General features: G+C 32.6%; 2 protein-coding genes across 2 annotated transcripts in view; one reads left to right on the forward strand and one right to left on the reverse strand.

Annotated features, from left to right (window-relative positions):
- The window catches only part of LOC149798421 (galactose-specific lectin nattectin-like), a 79,813-nt gene that overhangs the window by 62,838 nt on the left and 1,525 nt on the right, over positions 1 to 15,450 (reverse strand). The gene's annotated exons all lie outside the window — the stretch shown is intronic.
- Positions 557 to 6,665, forward strand: LOC149798422 (galactose-specific lectin nattectin-like). Its single transcript, XM_089963616.1, has 3 exons — positions 557 to 941; positions 2,516 to 2,698; positions 4,458 to 6,665. The coding sequence occupies exons 1-3, from the start codon at positions 623 to 625 to the stop codon at positions 4,676 to 4,678; spliced, it is 723 nt and encodes a 240-aa protein (XP_089819742.1). The 5' UTR covers positions 557 to 622; the 3' UTR covers positions 4,679 to 6,665.

Raw genomic sequence — 15,450 nt, forward strand, 5'->3', positions numbered from 1 at the left:
AGGCGAGTGTGAATCCAGGCCTTATTTTAATCTGCAAAAGATAGGAATGAACAATCTTTAGGCTAATTTTTACAAGGGACGGGATAGCTAAATTGTCAGAGCATCGGTTCGTAGCAAAGCTCTTTTCTTCATCTCAACCTGTTGGAACCATGTTTGTGGCGAAATATTTCTCAACTGCTAAATTTACTTCTTGAATGAAATAAGTCATTTCAGATAAAGATCCAATCTTGAAATGTAAATAAATACGTAACCTGATCAAATGCATTTTTTGGCAAACAAATCTTTAGATAAGGAACTATTATGAAGTTTGTGCTCTTCTACATTATCTCTACAGAACAGATTGATTCTAGTAATCATTAACCTTTTGTTACCCATATGTTGCCACGACTTTAAAACTGTTCCATGTACAAAATGACAAAATGTTCCGAGTCAGCAGGTCTTGTTTATATTTTAAGCATCACGTGACCTAAACATGCTTCAAGCTGATTAGTCAATCGCCTTGTCATTCGCACACTTGCCAAACGATAATTTATTTAAACGTGCTGAGTTGAATCTGCTCCCATTAGAAACATTTGCCTCAGCTCCACACAGTTTCTGGAAAGGAAATAAAACGCAGCGCACGATGTTTATCTACAGATCCATTTTACCAATGCTGTTTCACTTAATGTTAATGTTGATCACTAATGCTAGAGCTAACATTGAAAATGATCGTATGGATAATACGATGAAACACCAATGTGACGAATATACATCTCGCAATGTGTACCAGTTCTTTGGAGACTCTTCCTGTCAACCGAACATCAAGAAATACTTAGAAGATATGATAAATGCATTGTTTGCTAGGCAGAATAATAGTGTGGAGAGTTGGGTTGAGCCAATTAAAAGAATAACTGCAAAACTTGAAGCCTTGGAAAACAAAATTGACACGATAGGTCGCATCGGTAAGATATTACACGTTTGCGTTGCCTAGAACTTTAGTATTTCTTGTACTGCTACAAGATTTGAAAAGCAAATCTTAAAATCGCATACGAAATTTTAAATGACATTGTGTTCGCAAACCAGAATATGCATCGGTCATTATTTCTGGTTAGCGTATAATTTGTAAAATTAGGTACAGAAATTTGTTCTATTTATGTTAAGAAATCAACCATATCAAAAAACATATCTACTTGTTAAGTGCGGCTATCTTTTTATATCTGTCATCGTTTTTATATGTGATATTTTTAATGTTATTTTATGGCTTTAACCAACAGCGTCGTTTGATTCCAGACACTATAAATGTAACGTATGGTACCGATTCTTTGAACGATTAGTTTACATAATTGGCAAACACATTCATGCCACGATATATTTCGCATAGAGTGAAGCGACGTTTAAATGCTTTACAAGTCTCAAAACAAACAACAAGTTAGCATACACTTATGTCTATCACCTATTTGGACTGACATTTATGTCATCACCTTTAGGAAAAATATCCATTGTGCGAAGCCGACAGCTACTGCAAATGAATGTTTATGTGTACTGATAACATGCACATGAAATAATACAAAATACGTTAACTTTGATTGTTCTGGAAAAATAAAAATTTCGTAGTGTTGGCATTACTATCTTCGAATGTATCTTAATGACATCTGAATGTATTTGAAAACAAAGTTATCAGCTGGAATCTTGCAAATAATTTATCTGCAAGTTTCGTAAAGAGTAAGGCATCACGCATATCTCACAATTTTCTAAACGGTTCAAATCTGAACTAACGTTTGAAATCAATATCGTCCACAATCATTCAGATGTCAAAGACAGAAGCTGGCTGGAAATTATAGCTTCCCTTACATACATTCCTTGCTTTAATAACAAGGAAAACATGTGCCGATATTGTAGGGAATACGTTTTCTTAACATCTGGATATTCTACGGAGGTACCGGTATTTTAATTGAGGGATGTAATAAACCAAACTATCCAGTAAGTTTTTAATAAATTCCTCGTTTATCATGGTTTGGTTACATTGGTTTCACGACTCGTATTTACAAATCTGCAAAATACATTTTAAATAAATTCCATTTGATTGGCGTGTAAGAGTCCATTACACGGCTGTTTTCTATTTATTTAACTTGCTAAAATATTGAACAGGTCATGAGATTTGCGCAAAGTTTGAATAACCATTTGTGTTACATTACTGTTTAGTTCAGGTTCACTCTCAACTCAAAACAGAAAAATAAAGGTTAGAGGTTTAAAATCATTTATTTAGCTTTATATCATTGATCTCTTTTTAGGGAAGCAAAGCGTTGTGAAATTAGTGATCAGTGAAGTCTATTTATTTACAACTTTTCTCGTCTCAATCATCATGTGTCACCACAGATAAAGGCTTTGCCCGAAAAAGAAAACAAGAAAATAATGACAACATGATTTTATGCAATACTTTTCCTGTAATATTTATGGTTATCACACAATCTTATAATCAGATGGAAACATAAAACTGAACAGTTGTCTTCGAATACTTATAAATGTCCTTTTACAGGTAGTGCTAGGTGTCCCAATGGATACGAGTATTATCAGCACGACAAATTTTGGTACAAGTTCCATAAGGAGTGTAAATCCTGGACTGAAGCCAGACATGTATGTCAGCAAGAAGGTGGGGACTTGATCAGTCTCAACGAAAACAACTTTGACTTCTTTAGAAATGTGTCTCAATCAAGCGCCGGTATAGTATGAATAACGTTATCCTTTTTTTCTCCTTCCTCTAACAATACCTAATACCAATATAATAATAATAATAATAATAATAATAATAATAATAATAATAATAATATTAATAATATTATTATTATTATTATTATTATTATTATTATTATTATTAAACTCTTTAATTGATACTTCAAAATTTGCATATCAGATAATTATGCGTCGTTGAAATGAAGGAATGTAAATGAAAGTATATCTAACTATCGGGTTTAATGGAATGTTATCAAAATCCTGATAACAAATAGTTCAATGCAAACGTCAAGTTCCAAATATGGAAAGTCGAAGTTTGCAAAATAAGAAACTAAAAACAGAGATCAAACTGCTTATGATTTAAATCGTGAATACATTTGTAGTTACATTAATAATGGCCGTATATTGGTGGTATGAGGAGAAGAAATTTATATGTTATTGGTTGTGGCATTGCGATAGGAAGATAGACCAAAAACATATATTTATACTTCAGTCTATGAAAAGTGAATTCACCATCTCTAGTAAAAATTAACTTCAATTGAATACATAGTCATTGTGAAACGGAAAGCTAGTTTGCAATCATCACGAATCCTGAGTCGTTGTGAAACAGTAAGCTAGCTTGCAATCATCACATTTCATGTTGTTATCCCACTGCCTCTGGCCGGTTGTGCCGATTTAGGTGTTAATGGACGGCCTGATGAGGTACGATGCAATTTAATAACTTCATCACAACCTCCATGATTACAACTAAAGCAAGCTTCCCCCCCCCCGCCCCCCATGAGTAAGGGAAATAATCACATAGACAAGAATCTCCCCCTCAAGGTGCCAATCCCAATATAGGTTTTATTTATCTCGGTCTGTTTGTTACAGTGCGGTTTAATCTCCCAGTGACAGCTGGTAACATCTTAATATTGGCAAGTCACACTTTAATGACTTTATAATTTGAGATAACTAGTGTATCCCCCATGATTGGAACTTTCTTTTCATTTATTAAGGAAATCATATGTTATTTATTTTAAAAATATAGAGCTTTTGCTTCCTTTTATCTTTTGAAAATACGTTGTCAAGATTGTACATGTACATCAATACCTGCTTTGGTGTATGGGGCATTACCTTACATTATTTTTCATCCTGATCTATACATATGTACGCTTACTTAGACAAACCACACACATACACACACACAAATATTTATCATAAGATCCAATCGATTTAAAACCCAAAGTTGTTTTAAATTACCTGTTTGCTAGTGTGAAAGTAAAGAAAATGAAAGAAATCATGTACCAAACGTTGATAACATGGTCCATTTCTTCTTAAACTCATCAATTATGTTATTCAGGTTGGCGATGTATTTTGCCAGCGTTTCGAATGATACAACACAATTTTTATAATAGGCTAGATTTGGGATTTCTGGTGCACAAAATGATCTGAACATAATGTATCTTGCAAGCAAAATAAATAAGTTAACAAGATTATCAAAATTGTCATTTCCTATCAATATATCTTTTTCATGTAATTCTAAAATTTGAATTGTAAATTTGGGTCCATTCTACAAACAATTTCCTAATGTGTTCAGTTACTGAACAGTTATAGAATACGTGCTTTATTTGTTATGGCCCCTCCTGACAAAAGGTGCATTTATCATTTCCTTTCCTAGGCACAGACTCCTAAAAAGGGCAGTATCCACTACATCTCTTCAATACGTTGAACATTGTTCTTTTATCTTTATCTTTTCTTTTGCAATTTAGGTGACTGCCAACACGTTTGGGTCGGTGCAACGGACATTTCCTCGGAGGGACAATGGTACTGGTTGAATGGTGAAAGGGTTAACTCCGTTTTGTGGCAACCGGCTCAACCCGATAATGCTCTCAATAATGAAAATTGTGGCGACCTAATAAATTTCTTTGATTTCAGACTGAACGATCACGTTTGCAGTTACAAAGAACACTTTATTTGTCAGATTGTTTGAAACAATTAAATCATTTAACTCTTAATTTGAACACATTAACCAAGAATCGTGGATTAAATGAACTATACAGATGTTTTTTTTAATATAATCTTTAAAAAATACATTCCACGTGTGCCATTTTTACGTGGCTGCAATGGAACGAAAGCCGGAATTATACCCTCAGATAGGTTACATGTATATGGATATTTTTCTATTTCAAAAGTTTCTCATATGAGCAAGGAGTTTTGAAGTAATGTACCAGTCTTTAAGCACTTTAGTACATGCATGCCATCTGGTTGCATCAAATAATGACCAGTGAGTTCCATTGGATATTACGATAATTGTCAGGTATTATTTTCACTATAACAGTTTCAAAATATTATTTTGAATTCGAAGTCGGCAACTTTTATTTTTCTTTCAGTTACAGCTCTAGATTTAAGAACTGATAGCTTAAAACGACAGGCATGTATATCGATTAAGTATTTGAATATTTTATTGAACATATATTTTTAACAAAAATAAAATAGTAGTTATTACAATTTTTGCAACCAGAACTATTGTTCTGTTTATCTGCATGGATATCGAATCCATAACATCGGCCTACTGTGCATATTCTGTTAGACAGCCTGGAACGAAACAGCACGATTATGAATTTTCATCCGTGTTTTCTAATACGACGCTCTGAGTTCTCTGTAATTAGTGATAGAAAGTTTGCGCAACATAACAATTACCATGTATCGATTTTGTGTTTGTTTTGTTGACAAAATGGTACAAGACTCATGCAATGTAAGTTATGTTATCAAACTATGTCAATTAAATAAAACTTACTGAATAAGTAACACGGTGGAAAGCAGAATTGTTTCCATTATGGTCTTAATTTTTAAAATATCTTTAGCAGGGAAGGAGAAAAATCTATGATTCAGTCAAAACAGTCCAAAATATTTTTTAAAAGTGTGTATAATTACAAATGGTAAATATTGAGATCACGTATATTAGATTAATATATTGCTGGCTGGATAAGTTAAAGCTCATTATGGTATGGTTATCAATATCAATGATTTTTATGAAATCGTATACCAAATATAATAAAAATAGAAATACTGCAGTGGATAAAACCTAAAATGAGAATATTTTGATTGTAATACAATTTTGAAGAATTTGTCATGGCGCTTTATTTTCGCAGTGATGGATGTATTTCAAAATATGACATCCCCAAAAATTGCCACGCAAGACAATATCGGTAGCGATTGGTCATTGAGACAACAAAAAGCCTTAACCTTTTTAACGACCAATTCGCAGTCCAAAGGAACGATGCGAAGTTTCCACCCAACAAAACAAAATTCAATCAAAGTTCATTTTATCTGTCCAATAAAATCAGCATAAACGGTATTCCAGTACTCGTAGCCAAATACGGGAGCAATATGCCCTTTTTAACGGAAGTATGTGTTATGTAAATTAAAGTTGCTACTGCTAATGAGCGAATTTCTTAAAGGTTATTTTTAAATACCAACATAAAGGCCTTTTCAGCATACTATTCTGATCATTAATTGTGTCACTAAAATATTAACTATATCCCCTTCATCTTGTGACTTCATAATGCTATTGTCACTCACTGAAATAAGAGTTTTGTCCAGTTTTCAGGCATGTGTCACCTATGAAACCTGCTTGTAATGGTCGATGAAAATGCTAACACAGTATTTGGTTTTCAGGTCACTTTACACATTGTGCTTTGAACATGTTTCAAAATTTCAAATAAACGAGAAAATTGTAGAGCTTATTTGACGTTATTTAGATAAAACACGTAATTTCATGAAATTAGACCTTCTAGAGATATTGTCGCGCACCTGAAGTAGAATACGAGCCTAGTATATGTCCTACTGCATGCATAGGTAAAGGGCAGACGGTTTCGTTTTCTATATTGTCAAATGATAATAAATATTGTAAAATTTACAGTGTGCAAATACAAAGATTGTATTGGACATTATTTAATAAAATGTATAATATTGTTGTTTACTGTTCTATATAACTGTTTCTTGATAAAACATACGTACACCTTTTAAATTAAAATTAGTCACCCTATCCACGACTGACCATGCACATATTATATTCTTGCTCATCCGTGTTCTTCATATTGGGCAGCTGAGTAGCCTGTTCGCTGTACATAAGTATGTATAATCTATGCTTAATTTAGAAGTTTGGCGAAATACCGTAGTTTTCAAATAGATGCCCCAGGGTCGGTGGGTGGAATTTCCAAAAACGGGTGGGGCGCAATCGAATAATATTATCATTAGCATCGTCCTGGGTATCCTGCAGAAAACAATGTAAACCACAGCAAGAAGCCAGCGACGTATCAGTTATTTAATTAGATATTAACAGCGGAAAGCCTTTGTAAATTGTTTTGATTTTTACAGTCGTTGGATTATTCATGTACTGTTTTAATCTTTTGGACACAACATAATGAATATACATGGATCTATAAGCCTAAATAAATTTCTTTTTTGCGTGTATGTGTGCAGAAAATGGGCGCGGCGTGTATTACAAGAGGAGCTTCTACTAGAATAACTACGGTAAGTGTCTATATGGCTCCCATATTAAGTAGGAGCAGGGGATAAATACGGGAAATTAACGCGAGGCCGCAGTTATAAGTGATACATTTTGTAAGAGTGACGGCCTACACTCCAACATAAATAAAATGTAACGTCATACGTTTCAACATGATTAATATGTCTGTCCTTGCATGGGTGTGGTGTACGTGTGTATGTGTATGTGTGTGAAACACAGAGTCAACTCCATATTATAAAATCAACATTTACAAAAAAATGCTCAGTTAAATTTAATTGAAATGGAATGTATAGGGCTTGTCACTTCATTTCCATGTACACATATTAAGCGTTAACATATTTATATAGAGGATTGATCACTTAGGACAGTATAATTTTACCACGGATGAACACTACGTTTTGGGGCATTAGAAAATATATCACTATAATCTTCACAAACCACTTTTTTGTTCTAGTATCGTTTCTAGAAAAATCGCTTCCGAAACACGTCGGTAAATGTTCCAAATGGAGTCCTAGACTAAACTTTAAGTTTATCAGCACTCTAAACGAAATCCCATATTTTGGTACGCTTCATAACAAAAATAACTTCTGTATCTCCCCTTGCCACCCTATCACTATTATGAATTAAAACTCTATCCTATACAGCATCCCGTCCCTTCTGTCCTTCTTTTAGAAGTAAACGTACCATCCTTATATTCTTTACATATCAGCACACAAATAATTACTGTCCATCTCCTATTTGTTTAATATCCACCATCCAGTAATCTACTCTCCAAGAACCAGTTATCTAAAATGAAGCAACCGTTTTTCTGCTATCCACCGATTAGTTACCTTTTTACCAACACCCAGTTATCTATATGATCTACTTACTATACAGCAACTAATTATCTACTATCAACACCCAGTATATGCTATCCAGACTATATTTATCTAGTATCAACACGAAATAATGTACCATCCAGCAACCAGTTCTGTACGATCCAGCCCCAATTATCAACTATCAGCCAACCAGTTATCTACTTTTAACACCCAGTTTATTTAATATCCAACTGGGCTGTAACGAATACAGGCGGTTGTGAATACGATACGTATCACGAATACAGGGTGACGAATACGAATATTTATTCATGAATATTCAGTAAAGAAATGCACGAACAAAAACAGATGTGCTCTATCTAAAGTTAGCTGACTCACAGGTTACTCAGTGTCCTACACAATGTCTTAATGTCATGGCTATTTAATTTGCTTTATTTGTTAGTTTTACTTTATTTTATTTCATTACATGCTATAGCAATGTGATATTGTATGTTGGACTTGACCTTGTCCAAAATGGAGTTCATTTCTGCTTGGCCCAAATTGGCTTTTTTATTTTATTCATTGTAAACAACTAATACATAGCTAAATTATGGTCTATGTATATGGGTTTAAAATCAGAATTATTATTGATAGAGGAAGTAAATATGTTTATTTGGGTATAAGTTTTGGAATTTCATGAATGTAATCCAGGTTATGTTTTGGAAACATCAGGATCATTCTAGAAGATTTTTTTCGATTAGGTAATGGTTATATTTTTATTTTTTTTTAGAAATTGCTAATTGTGACCTGAGATCAAGTGGAGAATTATATATATATATATATATATATATATATATATATATATATATATATATATATATATATATATATATATATATATATATATATATATATATTGTAACTGAAAGGATTGTATCATTAGTGCTTTAACATCCAGGACTTTCAAGTTGTATTATGTTGCGTCCAGTTGGTTTAAATGTTCTTCAAATTATTGAATTCAAGTTATTATGTTCTCTGAAAATACAAAAGGGCTCTGATACAATTTTTGGATACAGACTGGAATATATACTGACTTCAAACCTGGAATTATATTACTGTGATTCAACTAAAGCCTGTTGACACATAAACACTCTATAAGCTATCAAACACACGTCATCGGCTTCAGTTTTTGGATTTATTCTGGACGTTTCCTAAATTTTATTTCGACCTCAGCTGACAATTTAGCGGGAATAGCAAGGCTTGTTTGCGATTGTCGTAAACTGGTCTTCGGAGAATGAAATTAACTTGACATTTTAGTCAATAATTGCATAAATAATGAATAATAATCATAAAATTATTTTTAAAAACGTCAAATAAAGTGAATTACTTATTGAAGGAAGTTAATTTCGCAAGAGTAAGAAAATGACATAGGAATAAACAAATTGACGTAATACATTTATAATGTGACAGAAACAACAAAATATGCTTTAAATCAATTGAAGGTCGACTGTAGGTAGAAATGTTGCTATTGTTGAACTATTGTGCAAGTTAAGATCTCTGTAAAACGATATGTATTCGAAAAATATTCAAAAAGAGTGTTCGATACATTTCGAACAACGGTATTATTTTTTTTTTCGTTTCACCTAATGGTTGAGTGTATCTTTACACCTCTAATATCCAATACTTAGTTATTTACTATCAATACACAGTAATCGACTAATTTTCCTATGATCCCCCTCATACGTAAATTTCAAACCTTTACCTCCCTCTATAATATTGATACAATCACGTGCTCTCAAATTTGAATAAAATTGCCAGCCATGTACAAAATTTAGAATGTAAAAAAACTATACTTTAAAAATATGAGATACTTAACAATAAGAATACATTTACCTATGTCCTCTTATAGCTTGAGCAATCCATTATAAAATTAAAATCTCTACGTCCGTAATTAAATGATTTCCACCCAATTAAAATATTGAAAAAGCTGACTTTTAATTTTCAAATATATATATATATATATATATATATATATATATATATATATATATATATATATATATATATATATATATATATATATATATATATATATATATATATGTGTGTGTGTGTGTGTGTGTGTCTGTGTGTCTGTATATATATATATATATATATATATATATATATATATATATATATATATATATATATATATATGTGTGTGTGTGTGTGTGTGTGTGTGTGTGCAGACTTCGCGTTGAAGTGCTTCTGCAGTTTTATACTTCTTTTAATCAGTTATAGTATGAACGCTGTTATATTCTTAGCCAATATTCTTCCAGAAGTAGATGAACTTAACTTGGCTTGGAATGAATTCTTCTTGTGCTCGCAATAATTCTTGCCCCTTGTGCCATTGTCCCTCTCCATCATTACCAGTCATATGACTATTTCAGAAGTAAAACGAAACAACTGTCCCACAACGGGAAGAGGAGAAGAGAAAGCAACGGGAGAAGACGAGGACAACGTTTAGCAGTGAACCGATAGACGAGATTGAAAACAAAACCGTTAATGTATTACTGGACATTTTAACACGTGGGAAAAATGTATCAAACGTCTTTTGACAACTCTAAGAGAAAATGTTATACTCCTAAATATAATTGTTGCACTACACCTGCGTCAGCAAGTGTGCCAAGCTCAAGGTATTCCACTACCACAGTAAGTGTTGAGCTGGGCCAGGGATAAGGTGTATGATAACTGCAGCTGATGTTGTGATATCAACACCATTGTTTATACTATTCCTTTCCATGGCTACACAATTCTCTCAGAAACAGACATACTATTCTATTATTGCGTGTCTGTGTATTGTATATCCGTGTACCTCTATATTTGCACAAAACAAATTAGAACTTAAACCTCTTACTTCTGTATGGTGACAATAGATGAGTTTAAGGGTATTGTTTGTGCAAGCATTCTTACCTTGCTCTGTGTGATAAACATTTTTACAGAGAGAAAAACTTCATTTCTTAACAAGTACAAAACACTCCATGGAAGATAAATAACCTTTTTTCATTATTTTCTGTTTAATGTCATTTCAATACCAGGCTACTTAAACTCGACATTTTAAGTTCCAAACACACACACACACACACACATAACCACACAATCGGTCTATATCACTCTTTGATTTGACACAACAAATATATTCCATCTAAAGCAATATCGTCACCCCAAAATTGAAAGTCAAACTTTAATAGGAAATTAAGAAATAACATTTAAAAACCTGTCTTTAAAGATGAAAATTGAAAATGGAAAGAGGAAAACAAAACATCTACATTAGACACAAAACTCTGCTTGGATCTCTGTTAGCTACACCGACAGCTCTACGGCTGGAATAGTGTGTATGACTAGTAAAGTCGTGATATGTATGGAATGTCAATATTCTAAACACTATTCCGCCGTTATCAAAGTGGTTAACGATTGGTCTAATCGTCAAAGTTGAACGGTTCTGTATCTTTGCCATATTTTTAATATGTTGACTATTAAACCAAGTGGTCAAAGCAAATTTGTGGTGTAACACAAATCAGTTTATTCGACTGATGATGGAGGAAAGCAAAATAAATTGGCTGGGTGAAGAAACCCATTTAAATTACCCAACGTTTCTGAATTCTCTTACATCACCTACTGCATGGAAGTAGGAATATTCCATATCAATTCCTATGAGCTAATGTTGCTGTATATCCATTTTTCTTTATATTTTTGTCAGCTTACAGGCTATCAATGCCTGGATTTCTAAAAAGTATATCAATATATCCAGTTTCATCTGGTCTGCAAATGGGCAGTAAATAGGCAAATAAAAAGACATAACTATCTGTAAGTTTTACCTGTAAATTTATCTTTTTATCATAATCCCTAAATTTAGTCTTTGCATTAGTAAGATGCAACATTTCTGGATAAAAGTTATTTTTCACATACTTTTACAATAAGAATCTAATGTTAAGAAGAAACAAAAATTATGGCAATTTATATTTTTTCGATAGGAGATAGTATGTTTATATAGGATTCTCCTATGTATTTTAATGTAAACAACGATGTCTTCGTCCTTGTTTCTTTCCATTATTAAATTTCTAAATATAAAGAAATTCATATATTTGTTACAAAAGACTGATGCAGTCTTTTAACACGAATATTTTACTCACCATTTTGAGCTTGTTCAAGTGGTGGGCCTAAAATTGACGGCTGCCAACTAACAACATAATATAAATATACGACGTGCGAGTGTTTATATCTAGGTACTAAAATGTCGTACGATATTGATAAACGAAAAAAACTTGAAATGTAATAATAATTTTTAAAGGTTACAGAACTCTCTCTCTCTCTCTCTCTCTCTCTCTCTCTCTCTCATTTCTCAACCAGTTCACATTTATGTAGATGCTCTGAAACAGGGGAGAAGAGAAACATACTTAAATATGGCTAATATAATTGTCAAGACAAATAGAAACTGGTATATGGAGTATCGCAATAAAATGAAACAGAAGAGAAAAATTAGGACATTTCAGAAGAAGGAATAAAAACAGAGAATAAAGCGTTCCAACAAAGATATTTAAAGCAAAACACGCATTAAAAAATCTGGGACTTTTGCAAATAAAAGTGCGATGTTTCCTACGAATGTAAATCTTTTATGATGTGTTTTCTGGGCATTTTACAGGAAAAATTTATCACTAAAAGTAACTTTATCTGCGTTTTAAATTGTTTGAAGTATGAACAGTACAATGATATTTTTGTTTGATTCCAGAATTTGTTATTGTGCATGAACTGAAAATGCAAAAAAGGAACTCTTTAACTGGATTAAAACATGTGTTACTTTGTATTCACTAGAAATGCAGTCTCTTAAAAGGGTCAATATGTAACCAATACGGGAACTAATGTATGGAGTCTGGAATAAGACATTCTAGATATTATCAGCAATCTAACTGGTTACATTTAATGGTAACCTGGTATCTCAAGTTGGCTCATTTATGTATTAAACGGCAGACGAGTAAAGAATGTTTTCTTTCTGTGCTATGGCATAACTTAATAGCCAGTCATATTACGAAATTATATATCTCATGGCGTGTTAAGAATTGAATGAAAGAAACTGTGACCTAATTTAAAACAGGCCTAGTATTTGGATCCATAATGCCATTGTCACGTCATGCGTCTCTTATATATCGTGAGCAAATAATAATAATAATAATAATAATAATCATGAATTTCTTTTTTTTTTTCTCTCTCAAAAATCAAGAACTCTCTTGGTTGCACTGTTGTGTCGCTGTTTGTATCACTCAAACCGAATTGCAGACTTTCATTTAGAGGGCACACTCACATTTTCCAAGCTAAATACAAGTTCAGGACAGATTGCTCTGTAAAGGTTACAGTCCGCATAGGATAAGCAACTATTGTATCAATTGCATTGGCATTAAATAAACACGTCGGTCAGTGTATGTTAATAAAATGTCAGACAATATTTGTAAAACAATTTAGAATGTGAAACGCTCACAATGTTTAGTCTGAACATAACAATTAGACACATGGTGATTGGGATGTTAGTCAGGAGCGCATATTAGATCAGAACTATTATTGATAGGACTTGAGAAGTTTACTTTATTTATGAGAGGTCATATGTTTGTTATGGATGGTTAGATGCTTTTATTTATACGTCTTCTTTATAGTTCTACGCTGTTTGCTTCACCAAAGACTGGTTGTTATTTTGGCACCTGAAATAGTACGTGTAGTTTTATTATTCCATGTTTTGTTACATGCCAATAATTTGGTCTTTCGTTTAGACGGCATATATACAAACATTCTTGCAGTCCTCAAACTCCAACGAATTACACATCCCTCCTAAACAGAACAAACATATTAAAATAGCCAGACTCGCCGTGTGAAATGTATCACAGAAAATTGTATTTCATTTAGAGTGAAGACAAACCTATAAGTTACAGCCTAAATATAGCCAATATGTTACAAACAGATCCTGGCTTGATTGAGGATGGATGCCTTTTGTAAAAGTACCGTCGTTACATATCTATCAGTTTTTAGTGAGTGCTTCCAATACATTCCAATCGTTACACCATGACTGTCCATCTATGTTTAGGATGTTTGTGTTGCTAATAGTATCGTGCTTAAAATTCTTAAGCCCATAAATTTAGTGTAAAAAAAATGACACTATTCTCAGTGATTGGAAATCTAGTCATAGTTTATAACATTGTTAAACTTGTAAATATGTTTATTTAAAATATTTGACATTGTAAGAGACAAGCCCTACTTTAATTGCCATTTATTATTGTTAAGTATGCAAGGATTATTGCCAAGCATGTTGACTTTTGCAAGATGTTACTGAAATATTTTCATAAACTTTTTAACTGTGTGTGTGTGTGTGTTCATACACACACACACATACATACATTCTTTTCTTTGGTGGAAATTGAGGATTTAGGAAGGGAACTCTGTACAGACTGCAACTGATCTAGCTATCTTTGAGTGAAAGAAATGCAGAGTATGGTCGTAAAAGTATAGTGAATCGTATCTTATCGATAAGTGTGCTATACGATTAATTCTATGGAATATGAAGTTTCGCAATGCAATCTAGGGCTCACGCGTTTACACAAATAGTTTTTACAATCCATTCAAATTAATGACACACATTACTATTGACTATCAAAGGGAAACTGTGGACAGTGTCACGTAATGGACAACTGTGACTGAAAATGAAGAGAACCATTATTAAGCCGTATATGAACGATTGAGACTCAGATATTTTGCCCAAACATACATAACTGTGATTTGTTTGTTCATCGCAGACATATCGTATGTTGAATACGCATATAATACTATAAGAAGTAAAATTACATAGATGTCTTATGAATGACACTTAACTAAGTACACAAAATTTAAACAAATTAAACACAATAGTAATTCTGCACTTGTGAGAGTGCATCTGAGTATATTTTCCTGTAATGTGTCTCATGTCAATTTTGCATTCTTGCGGCATCAAGCTCTCTCATCAATCTCTGAATTTCTTTTTTATTATATGGTTAAAAAAAGTGTTGTGTTGTGATAACTGAATAAAAGATTTAGGATGATCTGAACTAATATAAACTTCAAAATGTTTCAAAGCCAATATCAAAGCCAAACATTCTTTCTCAATTATGTACTGATTTATCTGGTGATTGGTGTTTGTTTTAGAAAATTAAACAGAAAATGATCCGCACTATGTTTTAACTTCGTGGATTTATACTACAATTAGACCCATCTCACTTGCATCAACAGACATTTTTTTTTTACGAATTGACTGGAATTTGGAGCTGAAACACTTGTGGAGTTTTAAATATGATCTTTAATGTGACAAAATAATCTTGACATTTGTCAGACCAATGAAACGTGCAACGATGAATCAACAATATTCGATTATATCCAGCC

The sequence above is a fragment of the Sinohyriopsis cumingii genome, chromosome 6 (genome assembly GCF_028554795.1).
Source record: "Sinohyriopsis cumingii isolate HCF-2022 chromosome 6, ASM2855479v2, whole genome shotgun sequence".
NCBI lineage: Eukaryota > Metazoa > Mollusca > Bivalvia > Unionida > Unionidae > Sinohyriopsis > Sinohyriopsis cumingii.